Genomic DNA, 18,733 nt, shown 5'->3' with positions numbered 1-18,733 from the left:
AAAGCAATAGCTTAGTTTTTATTGGATGGGGAACTGTGCATAAAGAAGAGTTCTGCAAGTAACTCGACATACTTTTTCACAAAAAATAAGTCAATGAAAATAAGAAGAAACATAGGTTCGTGATACTTAATTTGTATATGAGCACAATTTATCTGGAATAAAAATATACTATAATTCTAAATTCAATAAAAAAGTATAAACAATATAGAAAAACCAAGTAAAGAAATAAACAAATAAACAGTACAATTACAAATAAATAAATAATTGAAACTAACATTATAAATCAGTGGATTGTGAATAAAAATGGGTGATGCAGAGGCGGTAAGTATTGTAACCAAAGTCTCCACCTAACATTTTTTTTTTAAACATATGTATGTATGTATGTATGTACTCATAAGCGCTGGTTATACTTGCATTGTGCTGCAGCGCATAGCATGAGTACTGCAGCTAAGTCTGGAGAATTTTGATTTTTCGCTATGTGACTTTTTCAAAGAGAGATGCCACTCTCATTGCGCTCATTAGTCTGTTCCAGTACCATCAGATTTAAAGGAATTAGTTTCTATATAAACGTAAATTTATTTTCGAACAAATTTCTACCTAATTTAATTAAATCGGATAAAAATTGCAGAAGTTGAGTAATTTAAGTAGAAATATGGTCGTGAATTTATATGGATGTATACCAGGGTAGTCCAAAAATACATGCGGTGAAAAAAGTTTAAAATATCAAGCTCTCGCCCCTAGGACTTTTCAAAATGGAAAAACATACCTGTTTTTTTGTAAAAAAAAAAAATATATATATATATATATACTTAGGACTGCCTCAAAGCCCATGAAGTTTTACATGTATTTTATGTGGGAAAAGGACATTTTACGTAGAAATAGTATTGAATTCTTGAAAATCGGTATTTTTCGATCAGAAAAACTTCATGGGCTTTAAGGCAGTTCTAAATATCTGTTGTTTTGTTTAACAAGAAAATATGAGTACTCGTTTTTCGATTTAGAAAAGGTTTCCATTTAGAAAAATTCTAGAGTGGTAAGCCTAACATTTTACACTTTTTGTGGACCTTATGTATATATACATTTTATTTTTACGCAGAGTTGCTAAGAAATTTATTAATATTTACTCAAAATGTATATCGCTACCTAAAGGTGGAAAGGTGCCAAGTGCATTTTTTTTCAAAATTTAATTTTTAATGGAGAATGGCAGGGATTACGAAACCACGTCGTTTTTTCGTCTCTCCTGAACAATTCCAAAAAATGGACTTGGCACCTTTTCACCCTTAGCTTATGGTATATACAATGCCTATTTAGCAAAAAAAATTATTCCGCCAACTTTTGAAGAATGGGCATGTTACTGTACACTTACGTCAAATACGTCTATCTGGAAAACCACTTCATCAATCTGTACCAAACCTGGTACACACGCAGCCCCGGGCCTCCTTAGGCACCCCCTTCTTGAATTTATCGATGATGAAAACTTCCAACAATCTAAGTAATTTCAAAATCCTCTAAGTCCTCCTTTAAAAACATGTTTAATTTTGAAAATCGAGTGAAAACTAGTCAAGATGTAAATAGATAACAATGGCATCAAGTACGAAAATAACCGTTTTTTAAATTAAAACAAAATGGAGGGTTAAGTGACTATAAGAAGCCAATTTTCAAGTTGTACCCGACCCTACCGACCCTACCTGCAAACTACACTAAGTTTTGTTTAGGGTGTATTTCGTGATTTTTTTTTGTTGCACTGTCATTTTTACTTACATTTTCTTTTTTAACAAGAAATTTCTTTGTAAGTGCAAACCGCTTCTTGGCGGTAAGGCTGCGTCAATATTTGTGGGTTTTTCTCATAAATTCTGAAAATTTGTACATTCGTAAATATCTACATGCTTATGGATGTATGTATAAGTATTGATATACCCATAAATCATGAGAAACTAAATATTAAACGACTTATTCTGCTCAAAGAGTAGTCAACTCTTTTTGCCCCCTTAATGTCTTCGCTATCTTATTCAAATTAGCTAGTAGTGTATTGCAAAGCGCTATAAACCTGCTCACAATATTATGGCGACCTTGTTGAAGCCGAAGCTGTTTTGTGGTGGCATAGGACGTAAATGTAAACATTTGCTTACTATCGCGTTTGCCATAAAACACCAAAATTTGTGGTATTGCAAATATATTCTAATTCGTAGCATGAGCAATATAAATATTCTGTATGCAACAAATAAGTACACGATTCGCAGATATCTATATATACATGAATGTATACATATATATGTAAACTTGTTAAAGGATATAAAGTTGGAATTTGTTGAATCAATAAGTGATTTGTAGCCCTTCGTTCAGTTCTGATTACAGCCGAAATTCATTATTCAGGTCAAATCTCCTACTCTTTCCGCAATGTCTCAGAAGAACAGCACGAAATACGATACCATTAAAATGTAAACAAATTCAGCATACATACATATATATTTACAAACAAACTTTGTTATACCACGCTATGCTAACTAGCTTCAATCAGGTGGCTTTCATAAGATTTTTTCGCTTAGACAAATTTTTGTTGTGGTTGGTTGGGATCTTAATCGCACTTTACTACATAAATATTTGCATATTCCAGCACTTTCAAATACATATACTAATAGGCATACATTAGACTACCTCACGCAAAATATAAAAAATTCAGTTCTCCTTCCACAAACGAATAATAAAATGTAGTTTATTTTATGACTTCCACCAAAATATTTTGGCTCAATTCAAGGACAACCTTAACGCGTAAGATATACTGTAATAAATCGTGCTTTTCATTGATTCAAAAAAAAAAAACCTGTTGTCGCCCAGCCTTTCTGTAGGAAAATATTCTATGGAGGTAGACAAAGTGAAAGATATGCATTTTTTTTATTCAAAAACTGCCGAAAAGTTAAATATATTTTTAATTTTAATACAAATTACCAGAAACTCGTTAATGAAATAATGTGATTCCACTGTTCATTCATAAACCAAAAAATTTAGAAGTATTTATTTTTCACAAAAAAAGAAGGAATATGTACGTATGAATAGCTTGATTTTTTTAAGGTATTTATATGGATTTGAAACAAATGCTATTCCGAGATACATCGGGCATGAGCAAAGTTAGTTTTCGGAAAAGTCTGATTATTATTAGACAGAGAACGAGCGAGTTTGCAACTCAAAACAAAAAGCAAAGCATTTTCCCTAATAAAATAATCGTGGTACAAAGCTTAGTAAACATATTAAAATTAAATATTAACAAGCCACAAAAACATTGACAAATACTATAATTTTTAGTTAGAAGTTCCTATGAATATTTGCTTTTTGCATAGTACTCGGTACCCATTTTACATGAAAAAATTGTCAAATTCATCTAAAAGTTTTTTCCCATGAAATATGTGTTAAATTTGGGGACCGAGAACAAAAGGAACGATCTAAACTTAATGTCGTCGTCAATGTTATTGTGGCTTATTAACATTTTATTTTTAATGTTGTTATTGAGCTTTGTGCCACGATTTTGTTTATTAGGTAAAATGGAAAAAGCAACCAGGACATTCTAGGCAGTAGAAGTTATAGCAGAGAGATATTTCGGAGATCATCACATCTCCTCATCAGAGTTCTTTTTCTAGACTTCAGCAGGGATCGAACCCGCATCATCGATGTGCAAAGTCAGATGCGTTAACCACTGAGCTATGCACACCCCGGAAACTTAATGTCGTTCTCTAAGTTTTGTTCCCAAGAACGCTACAAAACCCTAACCCAAATGAGAACAAAACCCTCCAGGGTATTTTTACAAAATCGAACGTGAGAAAAAAATTGTCGAGAACGTTCTTAACGGGAATTATATAACAACAAAACCATGTGAAACATTCTCAAAGAAAACCAAATCCAAGCAATACTTTTGGGAACATTTCTAAGAGAACAAAGTGGGGACAAAAGTCTCCGCAACGTTCTGACAAAGAACAAAACGGGAACAAACGGGCCAAGGAACTTTCTCTCGAAGAACGATTTGGGGAATCAAGTCTCAAGAAGTTTCTGACTGAGAACGAAACGTGAAAAATATTTCTCATAGCGCTACGTTAGTTTGAAATATTTGAATAGTACTAATAATCTAAAAAAATAAAATTTAAGAGAATTATGCAAATTAAGTCAACGAAAGGCCTAAGACACGAATTTTGCTTGCACATAAAATGAAAAATGGTTCCATACATGGACTGTTCAACCTAATAATAAACGAGCTGGAAGTTAAAATGATTCCTCTGGCTTAGAATTAACAGTCATAGTACTCCCTGAAACGATTTTTCATCCCACCATGCAGACGCCCTTCTCATTCTTAACGTTAAGTACTCAAAGCTTCTGTTCTCGTTTTGTTCTCTAACAGACTTTTGCTCTTATTCGGTCTCACTTGAAAATGTTCTCGATACTTTCGTTCTCATTATGTTCTTATAGAGTATGTTCTTTAGAGTTTTGTTTTCATTTTGTTCTTTTTAATAACGTTCCCGAGAGTTTCGTTCGCAATTTTGTACTTTACGGGCGCGTTCTCGGGCCTTTTGTTCTTATTTTGTTCCCGCTCAAACTGCTCTCAATACTTTTGTTCCTATTTAGTTGGAGCGCGTTATCGCTCCCTGGTTAAGTTCCTCAAATTGTTTACGAAAAAGTTGTACTCTGTTCACGACGTGGAAAAGCACAGAACAAGGTGGCAACATGTTGAAATTAAATATTTAAGAGAGACTGTTCAAGTTTTATAACTCGTTTGTACAAGCAGCAACTTGTTTTTGCGCGGCATCCTGGTGTTCATACATGCTTACGCGCGCACATACATATGTACATACATACATACATATTATTTTTGCCGCGCGAACTGAAATTTATTCAAATTGTGAAAATGCAGATGCGACCGCCACCTGTCAGTGGACCTCGCCCACCATTTCCTGGCGGCGGCATGCCCCCACGGCCGATGGCAGGGCCACCTCGCGCTCCCATGAACATGGGCGGTACTCCTGGTGGTGGTCCTCCACCAAGATCAATGCCACCTCCATTGCGTAATACAGATAGCAGGGGAAATCTGCTGATGGGCATTGGTGGCCCTGGCAGCGGGCAACGTCCGCCACCGCCACCGCTGCAAAACCTGCAAATGCGTCCACCTAGCGCAAATGGCGGTCCAATGAGTCCACCTGGGCAAGGTCAACAACGCCCGCCCGCTGCATATCCTTGGTCCGGTGCACCACCTGGTCAACAAATGCCAGCGAATCGTCCACAAAATCCCTATCCTGGCAATCCACCTACGCGTCCGCCATTTGCACGTCCGCCTGGCGTTCCGCAAGTGGGTGCACAACAACAACCACTACAACGACCGCCCTATCAGCAACTGCAACCGCAACCGCAACAGCAACAGCAGCAGCAACAGCTACCACAACAGCAACCACAGCAACAACCATACCAACAATCTCCCGTACAGTTACCACCACGCCCTCCATCGGCCAGTTCGAACAACAATGAAGATGATGATGATGTGGTGGTGGGTCAAGCGATAACACCGCGTAAGACGTTGAGTGCAAATGAGGATCCGATGGGACCAGCGGTGGCGGAAGTTAAAACGAACTCAATCAAAGATGCATTTGGCATGGGCGAGACGCTGACACCAATAGCCGAGGTGAAAGCGAACGGCGTGAAAACATTGTCGAGCATACAGGAAATGTTAAGCAGCGGCGTGGAGAATGGACGGAAGCAGAAAAGTGGTGATCACAGTAAGAATACAACAATACAAACAATTTTGAAGAGTATTTTATTTATCTACATACTATATAAATATTTACTTATACTTATGTACATATATACATATCAATATGTATTATGCTCTTGGAAAGCTATCAGTTTATGGGTGGGGCATTGCAAGTATTGAAACCAAACTGCTTGAGGCTTTTCATTTGATTTCTCACATTAATTTAAACACAAATTGTAACCTTTCGTTTAATTTCAGAAGGTGACAACGACAGTGGCGTTGATGAATCTACTCAGGAGAAGGTGAGTTAATTTTAGTTAAGTCTACGTACATACATATGTATATGTACAAACATATAAGAGCTGGTTGTAATTTATTTTGCTTATTTGTGTCAGCTGGAGAATACGAAATCGTTAGTTAAAAAATTATAAACCAGTTAGGGCTAAACCCAATAAACATTTTTGTGGTATTTAGAAAGAAAGGTGAATTGGTTAAACGGAAATTTGAATTGCCATATATAGTAAGGCGAAAATATAAGCGTTGGTGATATTACGAACCAGTCTGGCATATATGTGTGTAAGTGTATTGGTTCAGCGAGTTTTCTCCCTTGAATTTAATTTATACCGAAAATTTCGATTAAAGTAAATAATTTGCGTAGTAAGTAGAAGTACAAGTGACCATCAGGACAAGGTGCAGTTCGGGAGTCCTAGCTTTTAAGGTTTTATCACATTTTGTTTCTTTGCTAGAGCTTCTCAAATATTGTAAAAGAAGTGATTTACTGAAACTTTATCCACGGTCCAAGGAGTCTCTCAAAAACATGTTTAACATTTGCCGCATCGGAATCAGTATCCTGTGTTACTTATATGGAACATAATTTCGTTAACCCAGTTTTCCAAGATATTGGTGACGATGTCTGGCTCTATCTAACGAGTGGCTTGCACAATATTCGCCTTAAGGACCTGAATCGTAAATGGATTATTCGCATTAAATTGGTCCTTCAAGCCACCCCACAAAAAATTGTAACGGCCACAAATTGCAGCTCCGAGATGGCCAATGAACATCGCCGGGACGGCTGATAACACGATTACCGAACATGGCGTGCAAAAGATTGATTTTGGCCTAGCTCTCGGAATTATTACGCAAAAATTTCCAATTTTAACCTTGCTGTAAATTAAAAAGAGAGTGGAATGTTGCCGATGTAAAGTACCAGTTTTTCAAACACTGTTTAGTACTAAAGTAGAGTTTAATTTTATATTTCCAAAGTTTAATTTTATTTGCCCAGAGTTTTATTTTATTTGCCCAAAGTTTAACATATCGCCACTTGCACGAAAGTAATTTAAGTGAAAAATATTTTGTTTTATTGGATTTTATATGGAAACTAATGGGACAAACATTTTTCATTTAAATGTGAAACTGGCTATTAATGTGTCAATCTATAGTCATGTGAAAAATAATAGGAACAGACCATTTTGACCAGTTGTGGCTATTCTTCTTTGTTAGTTTAGTGTCTATTTTTTTATAAAAATACAGTTCATTGTCTAATAAAACCACGTAAGTCCAAACTTCAAATCTTAGGGAAAAATTAGAAAAACTCAATAAAATTTTACAAAAAGAACCAACTTTTTAAGTAAGCATTAAATTTTAGATTCAAAAAGTGCATATTTTAAGTGGCTAGGAAATCGTGTTGATTTTTATAATTTTTTCCCCCTGGTGTTGTCACGCATTTTCTTCCATACAAACTAGCAGAGATGTTATATATACATGTACATTAGACTGCATCACCAAAAAAAGTTGCGGTTTTTCCGCCGGGATTACAAAATTTATTATATTTTAAGATGTCCACCAAAATATTTCGGAAAAGTACTAAGATTTAAGTGAGCTGCACCGATTCGAAAATACCTCCAAAAATGGATTTTCACATGAATAAAAATAGTTTCTTAAAGAACTTTTTGAAAAAAGTCGCCGCAGATGACAAAGCAGATTAGGCTTAAAAGATTTGCATAAAGATATTTAAAAATCTTTTCAACGGAATCGTTATAATGAGATTTTTGATGCTGTTTTTTTTTACTTTTTTCAAAGATTTATTTACGAAAAACTTAAATAACTGGGCGAAAACTATTCTGATTTACACTTATGGGATTTTGGTAGAAATACCTTTCTTCCCACTTTCCCACTATTTTTATTTATGTGCAAAAAAAGTCATTCGTTTCCCAATATTTTTTTTTTTTTAAATACCAACACATTTTAATTCAACTTTGGATGATATTCGTTCATCCTACCTTTCTCTTTCATCCTTTGAATGAGTTTATTAGCAAAGAAATAAAAAGGGTGATAAAATTCCTTTCCAATGATATCTCACAAGTCTAAATCTGAAATGAATACATATTTTGTTCTAGTGAGATACTGGTAATCGGCACTGCTATGAAATCCTTACACAACATAGAAGAAGAGGTAGTGATAATTTCTGCATACTTAGCTCAATAATTGTACTTTTTTGATCATGACGCTATTGAAGTAAATGAGCGATATGTTCGATTTTTTTTTTGTATGGAAGAAAATAATAACATTATCCGCAAAAAAAAAATTATCAAAAATTTACGCGTATTCTAGTCACTTGAAACTTTCACTTTCTTCTGTTGATGGGTTATAAGATTTTCTTGAATTTTTCTGCAAAGTTTGAAATTTGCACTTATATAGTTTTTGACAGATAGTGAGCTGTATTTTTATTAAAAAAATAATAATAAACATTTAACAAACAAAGGGAAAAAGCCGAAACTGGAAAAAATGTTGTGTCCCTATTATTTTTCAGATGACTGCATATACATATGTACATTATAAAAGAAGAAGATCTTCTGTCATGTTACCATATTGCCCTGTGAAATATGCAATACCAGAATATCTGCAGAACTTCAAAGCAGTATAAACTAAAACGTTACCAAGTTATCTAGAATTGCTTTTACAAGAAATGGTGTCATTTTTAGGTATTTAAATTTCTCGATGTCAAAATGTTCGGTAACAAGCATAATAGGCCTGTAAATGACAGCGGTGTCCTAGAAAGTGGAAATTATGCCCCGCTGCATTACCTTTTCAATAGTTCGAAACAAGTCCTATATTCGACAGACATTTAAATCAAAGTTTCAAGCTTTATAAAAAATTTATGAAAAATACAACAAATTTTTATCAAAATCTGAATCCTCACAACGTTTTTGGGTATGCAGCCCATACAAATTTAGGCTCATGAAATATAAGTTTCAAACGTTTAAAAAATCACGTTGATTTAAAAAAAAATTCCATATAAGCACGAGTTTCCTATGCGGTACACTGTTGGCAACAAAATTAAAAAAAATCAACGCCAGGTTTTAATAAATTCCACCTGTTATAAAAAAAAATCGCAAAAGCAGTCACTAAAGAAATTTCAAAAATCAACGGGACTTTTTACCCGGTCGAAACTTGCAAATAACCAAAGAAATTTATCTTGAAAAACATTTATAATAATTAACACGTGAATACTTGTCTGAGTCACTGTAACGCCAATTGCACGCGGCTTTTCGAAGCATTTATTACATTACATTAGTTAAAAAGGCTAAAATCGCATAGGTTGCTGTGCCCGGAAGAACCCATGTTGTCATTTGTTACATGACCGAACAATGTAACCTGAATTATATATTTGAAAACTGGGACGGTAGTACATAACTTCGATTGATAAATATGATTTATGACATTTTATTTCTTGTGGAGTATAACGATCCGATGCCGCCATTTGCAGAAATTATAATTTGAGCGACCATGAGAATTCGGTTCAGCGAAAATGATAACCATGAAGTAGTCTTTCGAAAATATACCGTGGTTATTCGGTTGCAAAAATAGATGTGGTGCAACAATCTTAACTGTTCACGGGGCAATCGCGCGCACACAGGAAACAAAACGATTTTCAATTAATTTCTTTGCCTTTTGTAATAAAGCCATAAAAGGCAAGCGGAATAAAATCTAAATGTGAAAAAAGAAAATAAATTCAAAAGAAAAGCGGGTAATACGCATAGCTACTTCTGTTTGAATGTATGGACGACATAATAAAGACAACGACCTACGCATATGTGCATACATATCGTCGTTTAAAGTACAAAACCGCGTATCAACAAAATGCAAAACCGCGTATGCGAGGTTGCATAAAATATTTTCTAGAGCATTAAAAACTCTTACATTTCAAAATGGTTCCCTTTTTTTATAAAGCAATCGCTAGTATATTTCAGGACGAATGGATAAGGATTGAGCCAAGAGCTTGTATGAGCAAATCCAATTTTTGGCAGCAAATGTCAATTACGCGGTTTTGCAGAATGTAGGATACGCTGTTTTGTACTTTAAACGACGTTATGTACCTTTATATATGTGCATAGTTGTGTGTCTTTTTTGAAACTGAACTTTTCGAACGACATTTTGCTCATAATTGCTATGAACACGAACGATTCTTGAAAGATGTAGCTCAACTTTGATATGGCGCCACGCTTCAGTGGCGAACCCGCCCACATACGACACATAGCTACTACAGTTTGGCTAGCTTCGCTATACAAATGTATGTACGTATGTACGTATGTACGCAGTAGGTAACGCATCCGTGTCTCAATGACCTGCCCTCATTGACATATGCAGCTGAGTCGATGCTTAGACTGGAATTTAGTAGCTGAAAATTTTCGCCAAGTCAATTTCCACAACTCAGTCCCAAACGAGCGATCTCAGTGATACAACCAAAACAGCCATACTACAACATTTCATTATTGCTGTGCAGTAGATTTTAAAAATATTTGCCAACATATTTTACCATTAATACTCGAAGCTTATCAATATATCGATACGGGTATAAGTTATCGCTTGAACAGGTGTGTAAAAAACCAACAGCTGTTTTTTGTGATATGAGGCAGTATGTGTGTGTGCAGATACTTTTTTACCTTGCCAATGACACGCCAAGGATATGTGTATGAGGTTCACATACTAAAATAAAATTGGAGTCAAGAAACTTTACGTTGAAATATGTGAAAGTATGTACAACTAATGGCAAAGAATTACTTTTGTGTGCAAACAAAAAAAAAAAACAAAAACAAAACTCACCAAAACGCGAATAAAGAAGCATGAATATGCATAAAACAAAGCAGCTAATCAAATAAGCCAACCAAAGTTCATAAAAGATAATTTAGAACAAATGTTTATCGATGAGAATGAAAGGAAACGAAACATCGTAATTGGGCAGAGGAGTGCAATCGTCCGTACAAGTATCTGTGCCAGCTGGAAAGGGCCAACAACGCCAGCGCCAAAATCAGCCTTGATGCGCCAAGGGTGTGGGCATATTATTTATGTTTTCGCAGGTTTCCTTGTCTTTTTTTTTGCTGTTGTTGCTCGTATTGTAGTTTTTCTTTTACCTGTTTTGCATGATACGAGTATTTTTTTTTTGATTCAACTGTCTTTTACACTAAAAATACCAAAAGTGGTACACTTTGCGTCGAGTTGAATCGATAAAACAATGTGAAAGAATTCCAAGCAAAATCACATTCGTCCTTTGAAGTCATAATGCTCAAATTAGTCGAAATGTCGAAGTGTACAAGCGCGGTGTAGCGAAATAAGTCGAAATAATTTGCAAATCGAACGCTAAGAGTGTACTATAATAAAAATAATACAAAAAAATAAATAAAAATAATAATAAAAGCAATTTGACTATTGTATAAAATTTGCAATGCGTGAAAAAATGCATTTGGTGATTATAGCTGACACGAATTTTTCAATTATAATAAAACATATAAGGCATCGAAATGGGAAAAATACGTACCCACTTACACATACATACATGGACACATGGACATAAACCTAATTATTACCGTATAATTTTATTTATTTATTCTTATTAATTTAGGAACGCAACGGACCCGGTTCACCCAGCTCACCGGCCAAGACACCAACATCCACCACTTCGAAGGGAGACAAAGGAGCCGCCTCTCGCCCACCTAGCGCCACACCATCGAACAAATCGTCCAAATCACGTTCCACATCTAGAAATCGTTTGCTGTTGAAGACTCCCGAACCGGAGCCAGTTAAAAAAGGTAAGTTGGATCATAACATATACGTATGTAGGTACGCACTTACAACAAAATGCCTAATGTAGAAGTTAAAAAAAAATTAAAGTATATATAGTACAAAAATACATAACTTTTGTCGGAAATTTATTTCTGGAAAAAGTATTTTTCCCACTTACGGTCGAAACCGACCAAAAGATAGAGCATCCCCGACTTTGTAGTTCATATTGTTGCGTTTTTCAATAAAAAAAATATTTTCCTCGAATTTAGAAGGGTGGAAAGGTGGTCTAATGCATTTGGTATATATTGCATATGGAAATGTTGCAGTTTTTTTTAGACGAATTCTTTGTGAGCTTAAACACAACTATACATACTGTCATTTTATTAGAAATACTCATAAAACTGGCGCTTGGCCAAGAAATGTTTGCGACAGATATATCATTCTTATAGGACTTCTTTCACAGAATAAGAAACTGACCTTCGAATTAGTTTTCAGGATAGTCCAGATTTATAGTGTCAAAAGACAATATTTAGTATTTTTTAACTACATCTGTAGAATATCGACACGTAGTCCTCTTAATAGACAAAAGGAAAGCCTAATTTTTGGCACTTGAGCCCAAAACGAAAAAAAACTAAGTAAGATTCCCGAAATACAAAGCAAAAAAACTAAAAACTGTTAGTTTCTTCATGATACAATGTACGGAACTAAAGCAGATAAGTGTGGAACCAACCTTGAGTTACCACTTTTCCGATAAAAAAAGAATGATCGAAAATGGTTCACATGGTTCAAAATTATCCGTTAGCATAAACGAAAAAGAAAGAAAAAATTTCCGACAAATTGAAGTCGGTTCAACAAAGTTTGCAAATTTAACGAAGAGATTTTCCTAACTTTTTTTTATCAATTACATAATTGTTTTATACGTGCCGCCATAGGTGTGAGTTGTAGTAGAAAATGCCAAATATCTTATAAACTAAAGCCAAATTAAAAATTTGAAATTTAAATTTTGATGCTTCGGAAACAAATCTTATAAGAAACATTGCTTATTGGCTGTGGCACAAAATTTTTTTTTTTTTGTTGAGCCATGATATGATATACTTATGTATTATTAGTTTTTGCACAAAATGTATAGTTCTCTCGAAAGCTCCCAAAAGTCGTATCCTCTTTGTTCAATATCGTCCACGTATCTGGTTGATTACACTGCGCTAGTCAAAAAAATGAATAATCCCGACGGCCTACCTAGTAAACTCAATTCGAGTATTTTCAATTCAGTGGTGATAGTCATTTTTTAGGTTAGGTCATTTAATCGAGTAATATCAAATTCAAATTTTTAGGCGGGACCCGTTTTTGACCGAAATTTTACGATTTTCGATTGCTCTGAAAATTCGTTCGGAACGTTTTTCGGTGCGAGGAATCCGAATTTGAAATTATTTTTGCGATCCAACAAATATTTAGTACAGTTTTCATACAAAAAACCCCCGAATACACAAAAATATTTTCAAAATTCTACTTTACGTTTCTAAATGCACCAAAGCTCAAAATTTAACGTGAACGGCAGAAGTAAGGGTGTAAGACTTGGTGGTAAAATGTTTCACGAAAACGGATTTTGGGGGTACTAACCTAACTTAAGACAAGTAGGAGAAGTATGAGTTCAGGCGATACCGAATTTTATATACCCGGCGCAGGTATAAAATATCGTCTTTGCATGATAAGCAGGGGTGTTTTTCCCGATTTTTTTCAATAATATGCTGACTTAATGAAATCATTGAACCAAGAAGTTTGGTAGAAATCGATAAAGCGGTTACCGAGATAGACCTTTCTAGTCATAAAGTGTGCGGTGCCACGCCCAATTTCTAAAAGTCTATAACAGTCTTATTTATTGTTAAGAGATTGTTGTAAGTACATATTAGCATGGGGCAAATAAGTGTCCTCAGTTTTTGAAATACATATCGCAGTTTTCATATTTTAGAAATTTAGGAAGGAAGGAAGGGAAGGGAAGGAAGTGTAATTTTAGTCGGATTTGAATAATTTTCAGAAAATTGCCTTTGCGTACCAAGGTTACAAGGTGCATCAATTTTGGTTGAATTTGATAAATACGTTACCGAGATACACATTTGTGGTCATAAGAGGGCGGGGCCAAGCCCATTATTTATCCAAAAATGTATACTATTAAAATTTTTTGCGAAGTGATTGTTGCAATCATTGATTTTGAGTGAATTTGCTTCAATAGTTACTAATTTATCGTAGTTTTCATGTTTTATGGGAGGTGGGCGTGGTTATTGCCCGATTTCAAAGATTTTCAAAAGACTTTCTAGTAGACCCTAAGCAAGGCTCGGACCGATTTTGGTAAGGATTGGTTAAGCGGCTACTGAGATACAGCATTTCATCATAAGTGGGGGGAGTCACGCCCATTTTCCAAAAATTTCATAATATTATTTTTTACCATAATTATACTTCACATATTAATTTTCAACAATTTAGATTGTACATATTTACTGAGATATCGTAGTTTTTACATTTTTCGAAAATACCGTTATATGGGAATTGGATTTTATTTCGTGAGTTTTTGGTTGTGAATTTTGCACTCGGGCTAGGTACACTGCATTTTCCCACAGTTACAGAATCCAGCCCTAGAAACTTCTCTTTGGGTACAGCAACATTACACTGCAACTAAAACCTGCTTGGTAAAGAAAAAAGCATTTTTGTTTGGATTGGGAATCTATAATTAAAAGTCTGTACCATTTAAAAATAATTAGTGCTTCTTTTAACGTATACGGTTATATTTGTTTTATTTTATTCAGTATTCCCCATATAAGTTGACCCTATATACTTTCAAATCTTAAAACTATAAAAAATAAATAAACTTAATGCTTTCTTTGACAGTATCAATGAACAAAATTCAAGTCGGACACGCTCCTTCACCCAATCTCAAAGCGGTGCGTTCTAAAATCGGTTCGCTTGACAATGCTGGTTACAAGCCCGGTGGAGGTAATGTTAAAATCGAGAGTAAGAAGATCGAAATAAAAGCCGCACCCAGAATTGAGGCGAAAAATGACAAGTATACGCCACGTGGTGGCGAAAAGAAGGTAAGATTAGGAGGTTGGAAATAAAATTTAAATAAGTATATGAAATATATTTTAAAGCAAGACATTAAACGGGTCTAAGCTTTTCAACATATTTGAAATTAATTTAAAAATAAAACAAATTTTCACAATTTGTCTTAATTAATAATATTTACTTGCATTTAAACACTTACGTATGTAGGTGTAACTATTTTGAGTAGTCTTTAAAGCATAATCACACTAAAGTATGTAGTATTGAGCTCACTCTAAGTATTGAATACACACAGGATAAACAATCCCACATGTGCAAATAGTTATAGTCTACGATGCTTTAATTTGTGAAATTCTTCACTTTTTTCGCGTAGATGTTTAAAATAATTTTTTATTATAAATTTTTGGTAGACTTATTGTGATGAGGCAATTTCACAGTTCAGTAGTTCGCCGATTGTTGCGTTATGATTTCAGACACCATTAAACATTTGTAGTACACTACTTTAACGGTCGATTTATTTCATGTATCTGCGCTCCGCTCCATATATACAAAAAAACAAAAACCTTAAACAAGACAAAGAAAACTAAAAAACTGAAATACACATGTACATAGTTTACGGAAGCAAATACAAGCATTAATAACAAAAATCGCTAATGATTTTTTTGATATAATTTTGGCTCTTAAATTTCTCCGAGCTCAACTTTTGAGGTTAGAAACATACATTGATCGATCGCAACATCTGCGGCGATCTTCAATTTCCAATCCCAATTCAGGTTACATAGCGAAAAAAAAAAACAGAAAACAAAAAAATACCATATCAATACACTATATATTATACTTGCCAGAGTGGTGCTTAAAAATATCAATAATTGTTCTATGTACAAAATAAAGACATCCACGACAATTTCAAAATAAAAAAATAAAAATTAGAGGCCGCTACAAGGCATGATGCAAAAAAAAGGGGGTTATAGATTCACGTTCATCTCGCTTTAATCGCCAACATAAGCTCACTTAGAAATATTCGATTTGTCTCTTTGAGAAACTACTTTTTATATTACAGCGAATGGTCATTCACAAATTTTGAGTTATTACTTTTATACGAAGAGAAAGGTTAATTAAATACATTTTTCAGTACATATAAATATTGATGTCAAAATACAATACATGAAACTTAATAAATATAAAAAATCTGATGTTTTAAATCTGATGTGAGATACATATATCATTTTGCTTATGTTTATACAACATTTTCATAAAAATTATCCAAAATCGGCGTTTTGAAAATTAGTACTAAATTTAGTACTATTTCGCCAAACGACCTGTTTTCTGCCACTTTCTCTTGTGCGTCGTAAGCTTACCAAATACAACCTTGAGCCGAAACAAGCTGCCACCTTCACCATTATTACATCATGGCTACCAGGGTTTGAAAAAGTAGATTTTTTTGTTGTTTAAAAAAATTAAAATTTTTCAAAACGCTGGTAGCGACCTCTACATTTTTTTACAATTTTGAAATTTTCGCGGTTGTCTTTGTTTTGCGTATAGAACAAAATAAACGGGTGCACTATAAAAAGTGTAGATGTTGATATTTTTAAGGACCGCCCTAGTACTTAAATACATACATAAATACATACATTTCAACTATTTATACACATTTAAATGTATCATAAACAACAGTTATTTTAAATTAATTTGCAATATTACGGGCAACACAGATTATATCGACAAAGCTACAATGGAATGCCAAGTCGAAAATAGGCTCTTTGGAGAATGCCAATCATAAGCCAGGTGGCGGTGATAAGAAGATCGAAACGATTAAAACGGACTTCAAAGATAAGGCTAAACCAAAAGTCGGTTCAAAGGATAATGTCAAGCATACTCCAGGCGGTGGTGATATTAAGGTAAGGTGTCCGCAAAATGTTACAGAGAACTTTAATTAAAAATACAGTCAGTCAGACGAGTACATAAGTATAATAAATATTTGTTGAATTTTTCGGAAAGCATGCTCGAGTTTTTTCTAAGAAATTTTCGTATTGAAATGGAATGCTATTTTGTATTTGTATTCAAGCAGTTAGTCGGCAATGCCTATACTAAAGCAAAGTTTTGAAATTTGCATGCCCAAATGGATTGGCTCAGCGTTAAAATTGGAATGCGATTATTTTTTTTTTATATTTAACTCAGATTTGGCTTAGTTATTAGCTTACGTATGTGCTGTATACTTTTTACGAGTTTCAGGAATGCATTTTTTTTTAATTCTAAATTAAATTTGGCTGTAAGAGACACGTACATAATGTAGGTTTAGTATTGAGTTTTCATGGTCGAGCATAAAATAAGGAGTTGGTGTAATATGTCTCAAGCATTGACAACTATACCTTGCACTATGGGTAATTTGATCAATTTATGTGGCCAAAAGTCGTTTTTCGTACTTCCAAAAATAAACTATTGTGACTGGTATTTGATAAAGGAAACTTCAAACCATATAACGGCGTCTTTTGTTTTTGTAAAAAAAAAAACACAACTGCCTCGCAGGTGGTGAAAGTCGTTGTCTGCGAGTCAAATATTGTAATCGATTTTGTGTTCTGCTTTTTAGCTGTTTTCGACCAGCCATATTTAAGTTAAAAATTTATATATAATCTTAATATTTAACCGAGTTTTCTAAGAAACTAGCTTTCTTTGTAGACAGAGGAAACAAAAGGCTGTTTACGATTTCTTTGTTGCAAAGGCTGCTCCTTTTAATTTTTCAGCAGAGAAATTTGGAAATCCAGAGCTTTAATGCACATTTGGGTGGTCCAAAAATGCATGTGAAAAAGTAAAGTCGGAATTTTTATGCTCCCAACCCCTGGGATTGTTCTATACCGAAAAAAAATATAAACTCTTATTTTTTTATTTTGAAATCAAAAAATATTTATCTTTAAATATCTTTTGATTTCAAAATAAAAAAAAAATACGGGCATACCTTTTTTCGATATACAAAAATCCTAGGGGTGAGAGCATTACAATTTCGACTTTACTGTTTTTGGACCACCCTAATGCACGTATGTATTACGTATGATATAATTTGGAAATTTTTTTTAATTGGCCACGGCATGAATTTTAAAATAAATATTTTGAAAAAAGGTTCAAACATGTTCAATGAAACCGAAAATTAAAAAGTGACTTCTGTTTGCCCATCGATCGTCAAGTGTCGAGATTTTTTTTTGCAAAAATGTGGGGAATCGCGTGCCAAACATTAAAAAAAAAATAGGTTGCTGTGTCATAATTAATTTTGTTCACAAAATTGGTCAAATTACCCATAGTGCGTTGTTGCGGTTTGTAAAAACAAACATCAGATATGCAGTTTGAAGTATAAAATTAAAAAATAATCAATTTTTAATTCGAATTGGATGCCTTTAAATGGAGGTTATTAGGTTTGAGATTCCTTATTAAGGAAATTTGCTAATTAGAAGGCGCAGGTATTTCTTATTTATCCCATTCAAAATTAAACGCTTTATGGTATGTGTGCATTTGATTTTGCGGGCTTTAGCAACTAAGATTTTGAGTCGCTGGTACATAATATATTAAGTACCTTTTTGTATCAAACAAATGAAGGAGTCTTTGGATCGCAGCCAAGCTAGAAACAAGCAACATAAATGATTCTAATCATATTGTACTATATATGTAGCTAAACAACATTTTTAGCAGCAGTAAATAATTCTTTAGGCCAATTTTATGGCATCCTTTGCTGAATCTAGTACATACGATTCAAAAATATTAAGCACAAATTTTACATTTCAACTTTTTTTTAAATTCGATCAGATAAATCTGCGACGCTCTATATTTTGCCAGCTCGCTTTCTCATTCGATTACTTTCTCGTTCTTTATTAAAATATCGCTCATGTTCTTCTGAATTCTGCCCAGCAT

General features: G+C 34.0%; 1 protein-coding gene across 9 annotated transcripts in view; it reads left to right on the top strand.

The window, feature by feature from the left end:
* The first annotated feature begins 208 nt into the window (after positions 1-208).
* The window catches only part of LOC118736846 (microtubule-associated protein tau), a 41,887-nt gene continuing 23,362 nt past the window's right edge, over positions 209-18,733 (top strand). For 8 of the 9 annotated variants that reach the window (XM_036466919.1, XM_036466918.1, XM_036466917.1 and 5 more), the window contains exons 1-6: positions 209-321; positions 4,895-5,750; positions 5,984-6,027; positions 11,625-11,811; positions 14,666-14,868; positions 16,549-16,734. In XM_036466919.1, coding sequence (XP_036322812.1) covers positions 304-321; positions 4,895-5,750; positions 5,984-6,027; positions 11,625-11,811; positions 14,666-14,868; positions 16,549-16,734 — 1,494 coding nt within the window. In that variant the 5' untranslated portion in view covers positions 209-303. The remainder of the gene's footprint in view (positions 322-4,894; positions 5,751-5,983; positions 6,028-11,624; positions 11,812-14,665; positions 14,869-16,548; positions 16,735-18,733) is intronic. The other variant, XM_036466921.1, reaches the window with a different exon arrangement.

Source organism: Rhagoletis pomonella, unplaced genomic scaffold, assembly GCF_013731165.1.
Source record: "Rhagoletis pomonella isolate Grant_MI unplaced genomic scaffold, Rhpom_1.0 Rhpom_scaffold_00004, whole genome shotgun sequence".
Classification (NCBI taxonomy): domain Eukaryota; kingdom Metazoa; phylum Arthropoda; class Insecta; order Diptera; family Tephritidae; genus Rhagoletis; species Rhagoletis pomonella.
The sequence above is the reverse complement of the archived record's forward strand: the minus strand, read 5'-3'. Positions and strand labels throughout refer to the sequence as shown.